Source organism: Apteryx mantelli, chromosome 4 (assembly GCF_036417845.1).
Source record: "Apteryx mantelli isolate bAptMan1 chromosome 4, bAptMan1.hap1, whole genome shotgun sequence".
Lineage (NCBI taxonomy): Eukaryota > Metazoa > Chordata > Aves > Apterygiformes > Apterygidae > Apteryx > Apteryx mantelli.
Window position 1 is genome coordinate 25,116,784 of NC_089981.1, and position 20,154 is coordinate 25,136,937.

The 20,154-nt window shown below is 44.4% G+C and overlaps 1 protein-coding gene across 4 annotated transcripts in view; it reads right to left on the reverse strand.

Moving 5' to 3' along the window:
• Window positions 1-20,154, reverse strand: part of OSBPL5 (oxysterol binding protein like 5) — a 118,885-nt gene that overhangs the window by 54,348 nt on the left and 44,383 nt on the right. For 3 of the 4 annotated variants that reach the window (XM_067296032.1, XM_067296031.1, XM_013957937.2), the window contains exon 2: window positions 2,986-3,142. In XM_067296032.1, coding sequence (XP_067152133.1) covers window positions 2,986-3,121 — 136 coding nt within the window. In that variant the 5' untranslated portion in view covers window positions 3,122-3,142. Of the gene's footprint in view, window positions 1-2,985; window positions 3,143-20,154 lie in introns of those variants that run through there. The other variant, XM_067296033.1, reaches the window with a different exon arrangement.

A 20,154-nucleotide genomic window follows, 5' to 3' on the forward strand; every position in this document is an offset into this window, starting at 1 on the left:
AGCCCAAAAGAGCCAGTCCCACCCAGAGCACAAGATACGTAGCCACCTCGAGAAAGTAAAGAGAAAAATCACATAAAAACATAAAAGGACCTAAATATTAACTTGCCTATGGAAGCAGAAGCTCTTATCTCCCTGACCAAAGAAAATACCCACACCAGAAGCAGACCTGAGGCGCTCTCAGGCTTAAAGGGCTGGCTACTAGCACAGCTTGCCAGTACAGGTCCTGCACAAAGTAGCCCAGAAGTATTGTGTCAAGTAATGGGCAGGATTTCAGGGAGGGGATCAATGGTGAATATGGAAAGAGGCTTCAACACAGCATGAAGAAAACTTCTCACACTCCAGTCTGGTGGTTGTAGCTGAATGACTGATACCTTCTTTTATCCTATTATATCCAGATCCTTTTCAGAAGACAGACTATTTCCTTCGCTTGGTTTTCTGCTGTGCATCAATCCTACAGGTGAATTTTCCTTTCCTCTTTATGAAGAATTATTGTAAAGAATAACACAGCAAGCGTGACTGATCAGCGGTAAGCAAAATTACTGGGTTATTGAAGGATTCACTATTAGCTCCACACAGCAAGAGCAATTCTTTTATAGATGTTTTGATAAAGTAGCTGGTCAACTACAAGAGAAAATGCAGGCTCTGATGTGTGGCAAATCTATCAGCAATAGACCTGACCCAATTCCATGAACATTACTGCAGTAAATATCAGCCACATGCTGTACACCAGACTGAAATTTAGTTCCATGCATCTATCACAGTGAAATTCTCATATTCATTAAAGTGCTTCTTTTAAGATGCAAATAGGCTAGTAAAAATTTTTATTTAAAGACACCATGTGACCTTACAGTCTAGTCAATTATTAAAAACAAAAAAAGGCTCCCTAAAACTTTTTAGCTACCCCTCCAATAAACTTCTGATGTCTTGCAAACATCCTACTGAAAGAAAGAAAAAAGAGCTTTTCTTTCCCCTCCTTGCTATGTGAAAAGACAACACGGGCAAGGGACATGAATTAATGTCTTTCTCTTTAAAGGAAGTTTACAAACCAGATAACATGTCTTCCTCAAACTTTTTAGTTATTATATAATACAAACTTACATATGCAAACAAGAGGAAAGAAGTCAAAGAAAGAGGAAGGAAGTTGCTTGTGAACAAAGTCTGCTGGGACCAGGAAGCAAAGTATGGTTGAGTGGAAAATACTCAAGAACTGAAAGTTCATGTAAAACAAGAAAAAAGTGGGGAACAGAGAGCTTGGAAGTAGCTTCGGGATCCACAGCTTATCCATAGTCGCATCCTTCACAAGGAATGGAGAAGGTGCAAGGGAAGCAGGGAAGCTCAGAGGAAAACAGGGCAGGAGAAGCAAAGAGAAAAAGAGGAGCAAGCCATAGCAAAGAGCGACTGAATGTGAAGAATGACAGATACTTCTTACAGGAAATCTGAGGCAAACAGAGACGACGCAGCACGGTGGAGAAGGAAGGAAAGGGAAAGGGAAATCCAGACACCTTCTGCACAGACATCCCCTAGCTGAAGCAGTAACTTTTGCTTATTAAAAAGGGCGTTCTCCCCTTTAAAAAGGTTTCTTTGGCCTATGTTCTTCTGGTATACGAAGAGGGCTGTGCCCCTTGTTCATGCCAGCACTGGAGGTTAATCTGGAGAACTACGTGGCGCTTGTCCTGCTAAGCCCTGCAAAGGTTGTTTGGTCAGGCTGTTACTTACTACATATCTGTACGGATTATACGTATTGGCAGCTAGCTTTTCAGAAGTCCCTACGGGTTTGAGGCATGTGAGATTTTAGGTGTCCTGTTTAAGTTGTCCTTGGTTTGATGATGAAAAGGTTGTTGAAGCTTCCAATGATCTCAGCTGCAGCCAGGACTGTTTGGCACTGCTGAAAACAGGTTCCTCATTGCCTTGAAGCAGGGACCCACAAATAGAGATACCTGCAAAGTCAGAGGCCCTTGAAATCTTTTCACTGAAAGATGATTAGCTCCTGAAACCCAAGCCTGGCTTTGCTTGACATCTGCAAAGCCCAGAGAGCCTGCTGAGCGTTACGCACAGATGAGCACTGAAGGCTTTTGACGCACGCTATATTCTTTCTCTACCTCTCAGCGTTTCAAGACCTCACCAAGGTGCTGCGAGGTTTGATGATTTAGCACTGACATGGCAACCACAAATGACAGCTCTGCAAACTTGCAACGGCTCCCTCAACCAAGCCTGAGGCGCTTGTTTACAGACTGGAGCTGAAGCCTTGTTCGTAGACTGCAATCAACGGAAGAGATTCAACTGACTGTTTATTGCAAGTAACAAGCACTGAAACAATAAAATGAGCTCTATTTCCTCTAGATTGGATGCTGTCTAACAGATTCAAAGCAAAAAAATGTAAAGAGAACACTTAAAGCCTGCAGTTCACTGCAAACTGACAACAGTACTGGGAAAAGTGCTTGTAGATATTTACAGACCATTAATCACAAAGTCTGCACTTGTAATATTTATCCTGGGCTCTGGACCTGAACAAGAAAAGCTGCTGTTAAGAGTTTGAAAAGCGTCCCAGGCAACAGCTTAAAAGAGCCTGACATTTCAGGCAAAACAGACCAAGTGCCTCAAAGCATAAGCGCCCCAAAACACTAATCATTTCTGAAACATGAGACCATGCAGTGTTCTAAGGGCTTTGAATCCCAACTCTGATGCCCTCAGTTATCACTTAGCACCATGGCAGTGGAAGACATAGCACTGGGTAAGCAGGACCGACTGGGACCCGGTGATACCCATGCCATAGGAAAAGCTTTCTCTCGCTTCCACATTAACTTATTTCTCTTTGATTCCTGGCAAAAAACAAATAAAACAAAAAACAAAACAAAAAAAACAAAACCCCCCACCCTATTTGCAGTCAAGCACCTGAGGGTCTACACCAAGTTTCGGGTATGCGAGAGAGGTGGTACAACTGCAGCAAGAAATGAGACGCTCGGCACCAGTGCAGCAGAAACCCACCTGGGCTAAGCGGGTAGATGTCGTTGTCAGCCCCGAAGAAGAGATTGCGCGTCAGCTTGCGAGGATCGACCTTCTGAGGGGTGGATGAGGCCGGGCAGAGGGAGAACCTGCGCCGAAGGAAGTTCTCCTCCTTCATGGCATGAGCTGTGGGGGTTTTCTGAAAAGGAAAGAGAGATAGTTCATTTCAAGACACAGGAAATCAAGGTTTAACATCCTGATGACTCTGCTGCTTCAAAGCCACCTCATCCTAAATACTGTGCCAGACCTTTTTATAGCATGCCAGAAGGCCATGTAGGGAAAAAAAGGAAAAAAGGAAAAAAAAAAAAAGTGGTATTAGTTGGAAGCTACAATTACTGATCTGCCATCTCCCAGTATTTGCAAACCAGAGGGAAGCAGGCCACTGCTCCTTGGTGAATCCTGCCACTAAAACAATCCTTCACTCCACAAGGATCTCTCTAGGAGAATAGCTACTTAGTGGGCCTATCCAGTGTACAACAGCTGAAATTCCTTTTTTTGCTTCTTTTTAAGGTTTTGGAGTCTTTCATAAACGTAACACCATTGGTGTCAGCAGAGTTACGCCATCTCCCCCAAGATTTAGTCCAAGCTGCCCGGAAGACCAGCTGCCAGGAACACAGAGCAGCAAGCGGGGATCTGCAGGGTACTAGGACAGAAAAGCCCATTGCACTCCTGCCCTTATTTCCTAGGAGAGCACATACAAGTAAGTAATTTTAATTTTCTTCAAAATGACAGTTAGATCAGCCTCACAGTTTGATCAATAAACAAGCGTTAAACAACAGCATGGGCCTCCCTGAAAGCTTCCCTACATCCCTGCACATGAGCCTGGTGGTACTGTGCTATTTACCACCACTTGGCTAAGGCATTAGATTACCCTGACTAAAATTAAAGACTTCTTTTATAGTTTTTATTTCTTTCACAACCAGCATTACAGACCATGAGGGCTGCTTGCTCTCTCAGGAGGGGGACGAGCATGCAAAGAGCATGTCCCTGTGTGAGGGTCTCCCCTCTTGTATTTTATCTGGTTTATCATAATTGTATTTCTTATCATAATTATATTTCATAACATTTTTATTATAATAATATTTTTTCCCTACAGAGGTGACTTATAGTTCTTCATTACTGTCCCTCATTGGAGGATCATCAGCCCCTCACACAAACCCTCCCCAGCCTGTTCCCACTAAACTGAGCTGGGTTGACAAAACCACACTAAATAGCAGCTCTTTCTGAACCACGGAAGGGTCAACCCACAGGTACAAGGGCTTGTCACCTCCAAGGGCTGGCCACCTCTGCAGGCAGTACCACTGCCGCGTGAGGGGAGCATGACCCCCACTGGCCCAGCGGAAGGAGGACAACTCCAGGTCTGCGCAGTGTTTTGAGGACATCTCTAAAAACACGACGTGTTATCACTCCCACCCCAGCAATGTGGGTGTAAGACGCTAACAAGTCATCGGCAGCATTTCACCACCACCACTTCACGTGACTCGCAATGCAACTGTCTGGTGAAAACCTCTGCAAACATGCGTCAGGGCTCCCAAAGTCCCCGTGTTCCCATTGTGGTCAATGGCATCCCCAGAGCACCAGGCAACTTATTTTCCTAATGTTTGGCATTATAAATAACCCCTTTTTTGCATAGATACTGTTTTGACAGCAGAGAGCTGCAGGGGGAGGAAAGGAAAGAGAAAAATTAAAGTTAACTTTAAAAAAAAATGCAGCTAGCTACATGTCTTGAAGCAGAATACTCAAAAATAATCTGGGTCTAAATAGCTGCTTTGGGAATGCTACACTGAGCTATTTTCTGCCCTTGTTCCCAGAAAGGCCATTGCAGCTCTCCCCCTCTGAAACTGCTCTTGAGCAGCTCCAAGCAAAAGCAGACCCAAGGGACCCTGGACAGCAGGGACCCGGTGAGGCAGAGCTGATGGTGCACAAAGCCACTCGGAGTCATAAGTCCAGCCAGTGGAAAGCTGGCTAGGGGCCAAGCTACCAATACTAGCACTTCTGTCCATCCTGCTCTCATGGTGAAGACCCTTCTTGACTTGGACACCAAAAAAAAGCTGTATTCAGCATCATTTTGCCACAGCAATAACACAAGACACCAGCTGGGAACTGCCACCAGGTCACATAGATGTTGGCGGCAAAGCTCCTGTAGGCACCAGAGCAAGAGCAGGTTGCCTGTCTAGTTGGACATACTACACTACATCTCCTTTCCACTGCTGCTATATGTATTATGCAGGGAAACCAATGCTTTACCATTCCCTCACCTATTATTTTACACCATTCAGCCACAGGATAATTGACAGAATTATTATGCTAATGCTCTCTCCTTCCCACGCTTATTTAAGCCACTAGCTTGACAGCAAGAAACTGAACAGCCAGTGGGTGATTGCAAAGGAAAAGACTTTTTTCAAGCCTGTAATAAGCTCTGGCTCTTCTCTTACAGATTTCATTATAAATCTACAGCAGCAGCTCATGTCTTTTTGACCATAAAGCTCAACTGTAGTAATTCCACTTGAAATAGGTTCTTTATGGCCAAACCTCTCCAGTGGCCGAAGCTCACTGAGATGCAGCAGCCACAGGTCTGTCCACTAGCTGCCCACACATGACCCTACACATGTGCCACGTCACCATCATCCCAGCCTATCTTCAAGGAGCGCCTGACATGGTGTTGCTCCAGCTGGTTTATGGAGATCTTATGGTAAAAGCTCCCTCCTAGGGCTGAGCCTCACTCAACAGGCTGTTTTATTGTCTGTGCTTTCGTGGGCTTCACTTCTGCTAAAAGTTGACGGCTCTTGGACCTTTTCTTCAGTGGGCTATATGGTGTATGTGCAGCTCGACTTATTTACCTTTATTTGGGGTAAAAGAGGAGACAGATGTTGGCCCACTGATCACTCTCTGAAAACCCCCAATCTTAGACTCTCCCAACATTTTTTCAGAGAAAGGCCGAGACAGACAGGCTTAACCTACAAGATTTTACCTTGTTATACAGGAAGTGCAGCACAAAATTGTAGGAAAGGACTTTTTAATATGTCGGGTTTTCTGTACATCAGACACTGATCCTTAGTGGGAGAAAATGTAGTTCACATTATAATTCTACAAAACACCTGAAATTTTTGGTTTGTTTTCCCAAAGATACCTGTCTGTGGGCATATGCACCTATGTCTACTGCACTTTGTCCTCCTCCATCTCCCAATGCCTTTTGTACCACTGGCAAAAGTCAAGGAAATTTATAGATCTGTATTTATAGGGATAGAAAACTTGAAGATACTAAATTCTTAAAAGCTACAAGCAAATCAATGGCCAGTAAAGGAGGGAAACTGTATCCTTGCCCTCTGAAAGACGGGCAGTATTATCAACTATTATTGGACACCAGAGAATCCAACATAAGCCGTGCATCCATAAGGGGGGGGGAAAGCAAGCTTCGTTAGCTCACTTACCCAGAGAGCTACTTATCATATCTGTCCTTAAGAGCGTGCCTGCCTAACCTGGCAAATTCCATAATGCTCTGCAGAGTGGTAGGTGATGCCGAGGATCAGAGGCAAGGGCAATTTTCAGAAGTGATTTAACAGGAAAGTGGGAGGAGTGTTCAGCATTTCTTACACCAGAGCTCTCTAGATGCCCAAATAATCCAGCCTCAGCCCAAAATCACCTGGGAGATGGGAGTGGGCATATGAGAGGGGTGCCAGGAGTATAGCCTTGTGCTAAATTGACTTTTATACCATTATTGCACAATATCTAGAAAACATACAAAAATTAATCAGTCATAAAATACCAGATAAAAAAGAAGCAACTGCAGAAGATACACTTCTAGACACGGGTGCTTTTGGTCTTGGACTCCAATCTTGCATGGTTGATTTGAGGACAACATGGTTGTTCTGAAACCGAAATCTACTTTAAATCAATATGTTAGAGGTTACTTCAGGATATGACAGATGCTTCACAGAAGCCAGTTCTGTGGGGGCTCGAGGAAGACAGAGATGGTAGAAAGCAAAACTGGGCAAGAATTCCAGAAGGCCGAAAAGGAAACTTGCTGCGATATAACCAAACCACTTGTGTAACACAGGGCACCAAACTTCATCCCCTACTCCTGCCTCCAATCCAAAGCTGGCAGATGAGACAGGAATTTGTCTAAAACATCACATCTTGATTTTGAGACTCCAAGTGATAAAGAATCCACAAGCTCTCTTAGAAAGTTAAGCTCATTGCTAAAAATCTACATCTTACCTCTTGTAGAAACATATCTAGTTGCTAGATCTTTTTGTGTTTTAGTACACTAAAGATCCCTTTACTGAAGTGTGCTGCTCAGGTCATTTCTGGCCTTCCAACATGTGGTCTTGATCATAAAAATGAAGGAAAGGTAATTCAGAGAGTATTGACAGAGCCACTAAACAGAGTATTTTTCAAGTTGCCCCTTGTGCGTTGACAGCTCTTTAAGTCATAATGTACTATTAAGCAGGAGCTGTTCGCCAGAGCTTAAAGAGGAATAAATAATTCAGTAGCAAGAAATAAAGTAGTCACAAAGACAAGGTTAGCAAGAAGTTTATCTTTTTAGAAAGGAAAAGTGTAGCGGATGGAGTTTGAGTCAAGCCATCATGAAACACAAAGCCTTGGAAGTGGGGAACTTAACAGGGTGCAAGTACCTAATAGTGACTTTTGCTCACAAACGGCTTCAGTAATAGCCAAAATAGAAACCTGGCAAGAATAGTAGGTTTTTTCAGAAAACCTCATAGCTGCCATTATAGTGGATGGGAGCTGCCAGCGCTCTCCACTTCTGACACCGGACCCATTTTGGGTGAAGGCAACGACTAGTACCTTTATAGCAGGGATGCCAGTGCAGAGATGCCTTTCAGTGAGGCTTCTCTGCATTTTGGGCCTTCTGTGCTTGCTGGGAAGATAGTAGCACTTTTCAGCATCTGGCCCAAGGCTTTGGGGAGTGGAATTTTCCTGGCTCCATCTCTAAGTTTTCTAGGTTTGTGACATATAATTACCACCGAGTTAAACACTGTGCAGGCATTTTGCTGCCCCTACCCTCTGCAAACTGGTGGGTAGGTTGGTTTGCTTACTGTCCTTTTCAGCATTTTAAAATAGACTGGAAATATGCACATCTCTATAAATAGTTCATTAAAGGTTTGGTATAGCCAAGAAGGCTGTGTTAGTTAAAGGGGGCTCTTAATTTATTCAAGGCTTGTTCCAAACAACCTTCTCTTTTTCTGGTCATTAAATATTTCCCAGAAACCAAATTAAACCATATTTTGTATTCACAATAGTAATTTACTCTAGAATCTGCATCAATAAGGAAAATTAAATCTAAAGATACTGACATTTCCTGATTCAATTAACCCCGAGGAGCTAAAATTTTCATGAATGAAAAGAGAAGGCAAATTGTTAGCAGATACATTTCCAGCTATTAAAGTCCCACCTACTCACAAGGAAAAACAGCAGCACATATCTTCCACAAGGGTAAATTATTAGTTCAGTGGTGCACTGGTGATTTACATCAGCTGACAAACTACCAGTCAATTCAGAAAGTCTGTGAAATTCATTTCTGGAAGCTTTTTCTAAAATACCTATTTTTAAGACAGTTAATTGGACAACCAACCCCCTGCTCACAGTTAAACAAAATATGATACAGTGAAAAGTGCCCCTGCAGGCACTTTTTCTTTAAGTAACCCATGGTTTTGGTTAGGGATGTGGCAAAACACACATATTAAAATCTACACTGAATGTTTGGGCCATCATGCTGTTTGTTGGAACCTGAAAAAGTGAAGTTATTCACTCAGCTTTGTGACGGGTCCAGAGTGGGGAATAAATAAGGCAGGTTACTGAAGAACACTGAACTGCAATCATGGAACAAGGCTGCAAAAAGACAAAGCCCTGGGTTGCACTATTAAGGTTATATGCCTCAGTAAAGATTTTTCTCAGCTGCTTCAGCAAGCTCAGGGGCTGGGCTGCTGAGTCCCTGCAGCACACGGGTGGCACTTGCATGCCCACTCTTCTCAGCAGGTTCACAACCAATCTCCCTCCGTGATGGGCAAAGACCATAAACAGCACAACTAAAGGCAAAAGCAGGAATCAAATGCCTACGCTGAGACAAAAAATTAACCCAGGTTACCAGCTTTGGGAGTCCCTGTTTGACTGTGGGTTAAAAGAGTTGAAGGTAGGAGCACAAACTGCAAAACATTTTGATTCGATGTGTAGGAAAACCTCATCTTACAAATCAGCTCTGATTTGGACAAATGTCTCCTGTGAGCAAACACGAGCCTGGCACTAAAGTCACGCTGTGTTTGGAAGAGGGAACACTACACTCTTACGGCTTAGAAATGGGCTTTGTGTATTGCAATAAGTACTAAATACACAATCTTCACGTGTTTTGTCTTAAAATACTTGCAATTTACTCTGTAAACATTATGCTACAGTTTTGTTCAGAGTAAGAATATCAATGAGTGGGTCTCCGAAATGAACGCTTAATAATTTTTACATCCATCTCCCCTGACCTTTAAACCATAAATTGATTGTTATGCAGGAGACTTAATTTAAACAAAGCATATTAAATTTTCCACTAGCACTAAGGGGCCTCTCCTGACTTAGCAATTTCCCTGGTCTCTCCCCTCGCTAACTACACAGATCATACCTCACTTGCTGTAATTACAACTAATACATCTGCTTTAATTACTGCCCTGGTAACGGTAGGCAGATGCAGAATTCAATGTTTTACCCATATCACCAGAGAGATGAGAGTCCCCAGCAGTCAGCAAAAGACAGCAGCGAACAGCTTTCCTACAGACCTTTGTCTTCCGCCCCTTGCTTTATCTGCAGTGAATCACACTCTGCATTCTCTCTTTTAGACCCTGATTCCTGAAGGCATCTCTACTGGCTAAACATCATGCTCAGGTGGTTTCTCAAAGCACCCATCTATGCAGGAAGATAAGGTGCTTTCTTTGAATCCTTTTCAGTCCTATAATCCTATGTGCTAATGCATTTAACTGAGGGCAACCAAAAAGTAAATCACAGCTGTTCAGCATACACCAAGGATCTGAATGCTCGTCCATCTTACTGAATTTTTATCTAGTGTCTTCCATTATTTGTTACTGATATCGGTAGTTGGCAGTCTCTCAAACAAGGAAAAAAGAAATAAGAGTGTAGATTATCAGACTGCCCCCCAAAATGAAACGCACCACCAAGCGCATGTGCAATGTATAGGAAGACACGTGCCCTCACTGATGCCCCTTGCTCTCCCAATGCCATTTTCATACCACACACTAGCCCAGAAGCTCCAGTAAGTGCCCGCTTGGAAACAAGCCCAGGAGCTGGACCTCTCCCTCCAAATTTCTGCTTGTCTAGAGTATTTGTGTACTTCTTTAAATTAAAATTTCAGTTAAATGACACAATGATTCACATGGATATCATAGCTGATTCTTGCAGGCAAATTTAGGAACAACTCCAGAGGCTGTCAGAGATACACTTGCATCGAAATTAAGGTATAAGCGCCACTCCTGCACATAAGCATAGCTTAGCTTTGACCCAGCTAGCTCAAGTATGGCTAGCAGGGCACTGCTCCGGGCCAGCCCACAGCCCTGAGCGAAAGGCAATGCTCCCTCCCCCTGACTTCAGCGGGTGCGAGGCACCAAAAAATAAAGTGACCCCAAGCGCTGAAAGCTTTGGTCTAGTGAAACAAACAAGCATTTGGTTATGAATTTCTGTACAAATAATATCAAGCCGAAAGGCGAAGGCACTGGACGTATGACTCAAAAACCATCCACCTGAAAAGCCAATATAAAGCGTTCTGATTCCTTTTTATTGCTGCTATTAATATTGATCGTTCATCCACCGGGGAATTTTGTTTGCTTGAGACGTGCTGTGAACACATCTCCAAGCCTTATCATTTCAGGAAGCAAGTCTCTGATTCCCGTGAACAGTATTAATGAGCCGTACAGATGTAAACTGCATCCACCTTCGACACGTTAACCTTCCGAACAACTATCCATAATTCAGCATACGCACTGACTGGGGAACGCTTCTCTCCCAGTGCCCTGCTCTTTTTTTTTTTTTTTTTTTTTTTTTTTTTTTTTAAAAACACGCACTGTTAGTAATATCACCCAATGACTTCCAACACAAGGTCAGTTTTTTGGTCTTGATATTTTTCTTTAAAAAGAGCATATTAAAGAGCATCATTACAGCCTTGTATTGCTATCTAAATCACATAATGAGATCATATTCCCTTTTAATGGAAGGATCCTACTTCAAGCTTTAATGACATTTAAAAAGAAAAAAACCCGGCTACTGCAAGCCTCGCTGATGACTTTCTATGATATCCACCTCTGCTTTTATATAATTAAATCTAGAAGAGATTGTGCCTTGGGGCTGCCCTCCCACCACACAATTACTAGGAAATACCAAGCTAATTTTAAGACTTGCTTATATGCTTGATAGTGTCCTCCTGACATTAGTCCCTCGTTTGTGAATACTGCTCCCTTGTAAGAAAACAGAACAAAAAACACAAACAAAAAAGAAAATCAGACCATCTGCATCCGAAGAACAGCCCAGAGATGGGGAAGTTACCGAGCGCTGTGGCACAGTGCTCCAAAAACGCTGAATTTTCCACTCTTCTGCTTTGCTGTTTCTCCTGTCAGACCCAAAGCAGCTCTGTAAACCTCAGGGGCCTGGACAAGGAGGGCAGAATAAACGAGACCAAATACATCTTAAGGAAGTGCATCTATTTTGAAAAGATCCTTATATGTCCCGTTTCGCTTTTCAGACTTTTGGTCGCTGTAATTACCAGCGTCTGCTGTGCAGCAGCTTAAATTTAGTGTGCCACCTATACGTCCTTTGATACAGCTGCTCCCCCGACATTTTAACGGCATTAACACAGTATGCCTTTTTGCATAAACTTCACTGTTTCTCAGACGAGAGTATCAAGCTCTTCCTTCGACAGTTAAAAGGCAGCACGGCAGTTATTTTGGTCCTAGGGTTTTAATTAAAAATCTCTGTGGGAGGAAGGAAACTAGACAACCCACAAAGAGCATTTCGGGTGGGATTTATGCCACGTTGAATGAGCCCAGAGGACTCACGCCGCGCACAGACCGACAACCTCTCCGTGTCCACCTCAGCCCTTTCCTCCACACCAGTTTACCCAGTGAAAACCAGAAGGCAGGACAGACTCTGCGTTGTTCTGTGTTGTATCCCCCCCTCCTTTTTTTTTTTTTGATTCAGCTGGAGCAAGCTTTAGGTAAGCAGGTGAATAAACACACACACGTCATACAAATTTAACCCTGCATCTCTCTTTGCCGGTCTCCTCCTACCTGTTGAAATAGTTACTGTCCCCATATTTGCATTGCTGCCTCCTCCATTACTCATACGAGCTGTGTGCGCGGGGGGCAGAAGCCAGGCAAAACCTCTTTGCGCGAGTTATCAGCCATAACTAGAGCCTTGGAGAATCACAGAAATAAAGCAGTTAGGAGACTGTGCGCATTTTGCCCCTGAATTCATTTTAACGAAAAAGGAAGGTCCCCAAGTGACTTGCGTGTGCTTTATGCTGATGCAAGCCTGCTTTTTAAGAGCATCCAATGTTTCAGTGGCAATTAGTCGGAAACACCTGATACCGAGGACTCGAGCCACCTTTCCCTCATAGCGCTTTTATATTGAGCTAGTCCCGGCGATGCCAGCAGTGCTCCTCCGTGCTGACAGCGATGGCAGGGTCTGGCTCCCAGCCTGGCAGCTGACAATACAGCCTGGGACAAAAAACAACCAAGCCAAAAGCCATGGGACCCAGATCAAGCACCTTTCCCATCACTCCAAAGCTAGCCTATATTGACACTGTTTTTGTTTTTTTTTTGTCATTGCATGGAAAGATTCAAGTAAAAAGCCCAAACTGAAATGAAACAATATCACTGAGCTGCAAACCCTCCTTGCTACCAGCCCTGGAGGTGCACGGGGGCTCAAAAGCCACCCGCCAGACAATGCTTTCCAGCACGGACCACAGCAATTTGTCAAGAAGAGGCAGGTGCTAGCGGGAAACTCCTGTTACCTCTGCCGCGAAGAGAGAGTTGCAGGGAGAGCTGCTGCAAAGGGGAAGGCAGATTTTCGGGGGCCTAGAGCATGTGGGGCCAGCCAGCTCATCCTTTCCGTAACTGAAAAGAAGTCATAGGCTCCATCTGCACGTCATACAAAACCCGGAGTCACAGCTGCTGCACCATGACTTTCCAAGAGAAATGAACCATGGCAAATGAAAACACTTCAAATTGGGGACATTTGGGGGTCTCTTTAACAGGGTGGTGCTGCTTCCCGGTCGAGAGCGCCAGACAGGCACCCTGGGCCAAGAGGGAGGCAACCTTAGAGACCTGCAATGAGTGGCGGTGACCAGAGCCGACGGGGCTTTTTGGGGACAATCTGGTCGTATTGCAATGGCAGGCTCCAAAGCTCCAACCTCAGAGGGGTTTATAAAGACAGGAGCCCAGATGGAAAGGATCCGAAAGGCCTGGGATGGCAACATGGGAAGGAATAAACAAGTACCACCTAAATGAATTAAGGAAGCACTTAAAATGGCAAAAGGCTAGAGGGTCAGTTGCCAACTTTTTAGTGCCTCTAAAAGGTACAAAACCCTTACTATCCCAGGCTGTGCACCCATACCAAATTCCCCTACAGGGCACGAATTCGCACTGCTATTACCAGCTATCAGTGATAAATACTATCGCCTAGCAATTAGCAATCAGCCAGCACAGCACCCAGAGTGCTAGGAGCTGTACAAACACGTAGTAAATCATCGTCCCTGTGCCAAAAAAGCATATTAGGTTTCTGTCCCAAGCAGCCCCTCGGACCCGAACATGTTTGCAAATGGAGCAGCAGACCGTGCTGGGTACCGGCAGAGTGAAACAGTGAAAATCAAGCCTAAAAAAACTGCCCTAAAATAACCTCTGCTCTTGCAGACAAAAAGGGTCGTATAGCTTTATTCATTCTGTGATAGAAAAAAACCCTAGAAGCTTTAGTTAGGACCCTGATCAGCTAGATTAGCAGCTGCACTGGGAAAAGCCCATCAATAAACCATGATATTTGGAAATTACAGTATATGATCAGTTTTTTTTTTTTTTTTTAAGTTTCTCCCCTTGTGTTGCCTGCTGACTTCAGGTCTGCCCTGCACTGATGCAGATGACCGCAGGTACAAATGCCAAGCATTTCGCAGCTGCTAGGCACTTGCTTTTCACTGGTGTAAATGGCTTTTCGGGGCCCTAATTTCCAATGCTGCTAAGCACCTCTATATTTCCCTGACAGCTTAAAGGCATTTTCAAGCAAGTATTACTGTAATTTGCATCTCTGCCATGGCCCCCTTATAACACCAATACACTGCAAATGAAGACAAAGACCAACAACCAGACTGAAAATGAATGAAGTCTTCTGTATCTTATTTAAAACTAGTGTCCTGACTTCACAGTCAACATACCAGCCAAGTCTTCGTTTCTTAATTGCAAATCACGTTGGCAGGCAAAGTAATGCTAAATCCTTCCACTACAACTTCAATCAAAGACAAGATCATGAAGGCACACGGCATATTGAAAACTGGCTTGTCAAGGAGCTGCTGAGGCAGCCTGCAGACCAAGACTTGTTCTAGACATGACTTTGTACTGGTTCACTTATGTTAAATTTAAAGTAATATTTATTGATATAATTCTGCCAATGCAACTAAAGCGTGGATGCAGTCACAGCCAAATAAAAGTGCACTATACTGGAATAGCTTGTTCTCCTTTCCCACAGGAGAACAAGCTACACTGGTGCGAGCACGTTCATACTGGTATAGCTGAATTGGCACCAGGGAGGGTTACATCAGTCCTACAGAACTGCAGTTAAAAGCAGTGCAACTTGCTTACATAGGCAAGACCTCATTTTGTAGAGAATTTGCTTCTCATCTTGAAATAGTAATATTTGGTAGCAAAACTCCTACTCTACGAGCAATACATACACAGGGCGGAATCAGGAGGCTGAGAGTTTTAGCTGAATAAAATTACCAGCAGTTGAAACCAATTGCTATGAATAACAACAACGCAAGGAGAAGGCATCTTCACGCGGGCTCTCGCTCATAATTCCGGTTTATACCTAGCCGATTCCTTCCCTTTGGGTGGGTGAGCATTTGCCCGCGTTGTTTAGCCGCAGAGGGCAGTAAAAAGGCCGACCACATTGTATCAGACCAACATCCTGAAAACGTCCAAGGATGAAGCTAAACACAGGGCGCCGCTGCCAGCGTAGCTTTTCTGCAGCCTAAAGCCTCAAGGGAGCTGAACGCCTGCATTTTTGAGCGGGCGAACAGAAACGCAAAGTGGGTATTTAGGTGCTTATAAACCCAATTCCCACCGGCTGACAGGGGCAGCTCTTGGGGAAGGGGGAGGAAAGGACATTGATCTCAGCACGCTTCCCACATGCCCGGGAGCCCACCGCTCTCTAACGGCGGCCACTGGGGAAGAAAACGCTCAAAACAGGTACCAGATGATCCAGCGCAGTGGCGTGATGGAAGAAAACCTGCAGCAATAGCCTCGCCAGGTGCGAGCTGCCACCATTCATCTCGGGGAGTTCGGCCAGTAATGCCCACCGACAGTAATTTGTCAGCACTGTTAACAGTTTCATTGCTGATCAAAGCAGCAGGGCAGCACTGAGAAAATCAGAGCCAGCTGGAGTTACTTATCAAAGCCAGCCAGCAATAAATAATCTGCAGCTCTGTGGCAGACTATTCCCGCCGCATATAATCTCTCCCACTCTTTCTGCTTCTTTTTAGCGGCTTCTTGGCACACAGAATCACTGCGCAAACAGGAAAAAAATATTGTGCACGCTTGTCTGTAATTAATCTGTTAAGGAATAAAGCAAATCTTCGCAACTGTGCGCGGAAAGCGTGGAAATCGTTCGGTGCATTCTGCAAAGGGCTCAGACAAACCCATCTCTCAGCCGATCCAGCTGGGAATGGTAAAAGCATCGTTCCCAAAGGCGTGCAGAGGGTGTTTGCCAAGCCCACGCGCAGACATAGGATACGCTAGCACAGCCTTATTGCTTTAGCTTTAAAAATAGACAGATAGATGTTGCTAGTTACAGTATCCCATAGCAATCGTACACATATTTCAGTAGGCAAGGACGCTTAATTACAGCCGCTCCTTTGGGTATCATTCAGATCCTGAAAAACATCCACATGCTTTCCCTTTGTGGGTTTTCCCCAATATTGTTAAATTGAGTAACAGGCACAAAACAGTCTCAGCCCAAGTTCGCTCCTAAGGCTGTTTGCTCTGCAGCATGCGCTCTGCCCTGGCCCTTGTTCTCCCCACCTCGCACCGAAGGGAGAGTCTTGAAAATAATAATATATATATATATCTCTCATCTGCTGACTTCACCAGCTGTGGTGTATCAGCCTGTGTCTTTCTGTGTATTGTTATGTAGCGACCTGTATGTTTTTGCAGCAGATAAGGATCCTCTGAGACATCTGGTCTTACATGACTGAAAGCAATATGAACTAAAAAGCTTTGGAAGAACTCCCACTTGTTGCACTGATTTCTCATGAATAACTGATACTCAAAATGACGGAAAATTAAGATGACAGCAATAAGAAGCTTGCATTTCTGAGGCACTTTACACCTTCAAAGCACTGTACAAACACAGATTAAAATGTATGCCTAAACATCACCGTCTGCGCTTGACAGTTCAGGTTTCTTGATCTTAGACTTGCTTGAAAGTGTTTTTCCATGTGCCGGGTGTTTGCATTCCCGTTGTTCCTTTCTCTGCTTAGGTCCTGTTTCTACCTTCCTTTATGTCCTTGGAAAGCACGTTCGGGTCCCCAAGTTTATGGCATGTGGTTTTCTTCGCAAGTTTGGGGAGACTGTTTGCCTTTCAAAAAAGCAGGAAAAGCATCTTGATCTTCAAAAAAAAAAAAAAAAAAAAAAAAGCCAGCAGCAAGAATGACTCCTATTAAACGCTGTTAGAAAAATGTGTAGTAGCACACGCAGCTTTGTGCTTACAAACGACTCGGGGAATTGTGCAAAACCATGTCTTACAGCAGACTCACACTTGAAATCCCTCTAACTTTTCATGTCTGCAACAAATCAATGGCTTAATTTATAAGACAAGCGAGCTGGAGCCTGCATTTATGCAACGAGGTTGTGCTCATGCTGCGGTAGCAAAGCTGCTGTCAAGGACACTGCAAATCAGGAAGGGCTTGCTAACCCATCCAGGAAAATCTTAGCACTCTCCCGCCTCCGAGTCTGCACCAGGCCTTTTCCTCTGGGCACGATTTATTTGGCTGCAGACAATGCCCGAGGAACATAAAATGCAGCTTCTTCCTACCACCAAAGCAGCAGCAAAGGCCCAAAGGCAGCTCCCTTTGTGCCTTTCGGTTTCCTGGAAAAAAAGGCACACCTCTTCCCTTCAAATCCACCTGAATCACGCGCCAGCAGGCTGCCCGAAACCCTCCCCGGCCGGGCAGCCGCTGCCGAGAGACTCCCCTGGGATTTTTTTTTTTTTTTTAGACCTGAAATCCTCTTGAAATACCGCTGAGGCAAAAGAGGTCTGGGCTTTGCATTTTTTTGTGATCACTGAATGCACATATTTGCATGAAGGAAAGGTGACGGGCTCTACAGCTCCGCTTTGCCATTAACTGAGAAGCAGAGGAAGAACTGCTCTCTGGTGCAGCCCTGGCCACGCTTTCTCACAGCTCCCAAACTCCCCATTAACTGCACATTTTCACAGCTGCATGTTTAGGAACAACACTGCCAGTCTTGGGTTTTAGTAACTAGCAGGTTAAACCATGTTATATCCAGAATTTGGGGCAGGATAAAGCTTTTTGCTAAGTAGCTGTTCTCAAATGTTCTTATGATATCCTTTATGCTGAACCTTCTTATGCTATTTGCAAACTAAAGTTAGTTTTTTTAAACAATTGCTTAACTTACCCGTTTTCTTAAACCACCTCCAAGATTCTTCATGCTCCATGAACTGGGCCCTGTCTTAAACAGTTCCCTATCACTCTATACAAAAAAAGGAGAGAAACTAAGACTGCAAGTTTCCAGAAAATACATGCTTTTATTGCTATGGTGTAAGATGATTCTACAGCTTATGCCAGAGGCTTTACTAATAAGGCAGCCATACCTCCTGCTATTTCCTTAATTAATTCCATATATTCATCCCAAGGCTCTCCTATACATTAAGTGGGTGTCATAGTGGGGCATTAAGCGGGTCCCAAATCGTAATGCGGCCCCAGGTGCCTGGTAGAACAAATGCCGGGGGCTCTGGCTGGGAGAAGGAGCAACTCCAGGAGTGTCCATGCTCTCATGGAGAAGCCCTTGGCTTCCCCAATGCCTTCGCTCTCCAAGGAGCCACGGGTCACAGGGAGCAGGCTGCAGATACACCAACCCTCTCTTAGCATGCCATGCCAACAGTCCTACGGGTGCTAAAGAATGTTTTCTCCTAAATGTCACCTGCCTGTTTACAAATTAATACTAATCTTGGTAATATTAGTAGAAGTGGGTTATTTAGAGTACCAAATCATGTTTGATGGGATGCTGCTTTCACCAAAGCTGCCACTGTCACCCATTTAGCCTATGTAGAGAAAGGAGCCTCTCAATCACGGCACTCTCACTTCCGAAGCATAATAGAACTAAAAAAACCACCAATCCCATGACCAGGTCTCAAAAGGAGACCGTGGTCTGTGCCGCGAACACAGTCCTCTGAAAGAGGAGTAAGCCACGACTTGGCTAATTCATGGTGTTAACGTCTATCACGTACCACAGAAACTTCCCCGCCACCACCACTATTCCCGCACACGATGTTTCTCCGTTTCACTGTGGAGCTGGCTTTCAGGAGCACCATACCTTCCCAGCCTTCGCAGCCACTCCACCAAAACACTGCAATAACAGCATAGAAAAGCGAGACAACGAAAGGTGTTATGCACTAGCAGCAATAAAAGGATCAGATCAGAGAAGTGCCGCTCTGCAGATTCACAGACATACTTAAAGAGACCCTATTAAAAAGGGAGAATTACAGCCAGTGTTTCCTGCAGCTCAAAGGAATCGGGATCCCAGGAGCCACGAAGATGTGCAGAAAATAACAGAAGGCAGAGAGCATCCGACAGCAGCGAGGGGGACAACCGAGGAAAGCAATGCAGGTATATTCACCATCCGTCCCTTTACGCAAATTACTGATCTCAGGATGTTTCTGGCTAACCAGCTAACCTTGGAAATACTTTTTTCACATGCTTAGTGCCTGTTCCTGGGAATGCAGCTATAAGAAATAAGCCTGCTAGAAAGGATGGGTAGGTCTGGGCCTTTTGGCATCTGTTAGGAGAAAACAAACCTTTTCCCAAATACGCAATTAGGTCCTCCAGTGCGGGAAGAAAGCAAGCCTGGAGATAGTTAACGTGTGTTTATAAATTTTGCCACATCTGATTGCTGCTTCCAAACTCCTCATTAACGACTTGGTGAGCGTCCAGCAAAAGATGGTTTTCCAGGGCTCGGACCCTGAGGAAACAGTGCTGTGTAACGCACGCTATTGTAATGATATTCCCAAATGACCTGATGTAGCTGAGACAGGATTTGTGCTCACTGCCCAGTTAGCTTGAGGGACTGCCACGACGCCAAACAGCAGCATTTTGTTTTGTTTTTTTTCTTTTCTTCCTCTATTTATCTCAATAGGCAAAAACTGCAAGCAGAAGCCTTTGCTGGAAGGCAGGCTGCAAATCTGCCCGGGAAAGATTTTGCCCTATGAAGAATAAAGTATCATAGGACTGGAATCATTTGACATTTCGAGTCCCTAACCAGCTGAAGCAGTTTTGGAATTTTTACCCACAAGTCTTACATATACCGTGGGAAAAAGTCAGCAGAAGGGACAGAGAAAATTATTTTTCCTCTTCACCTAAACATGCAAGAGCTGAACTCCAACTGACTTCCATCACTGAGAAGGGAGAATGAACAAACGCTGTATATTAAAATATGACATTGCCTCCTCATTAGCGCCAAATTGCCTCCATACAACACTGTTTCCCCAAAGAGTTTTGGTCCTAATCCAGTCACTCATTTGCAAATATAGTGATTCCATCCACAGCTTTCAGTCTGGAAAGCAAGAGCTACTTGCTGCCTCCCTTCGGTAAAGGCGAGCGCGTGCTCCCGTGCTTCACTCCACGGAAGGCCCCTGGGCCACTTTCAG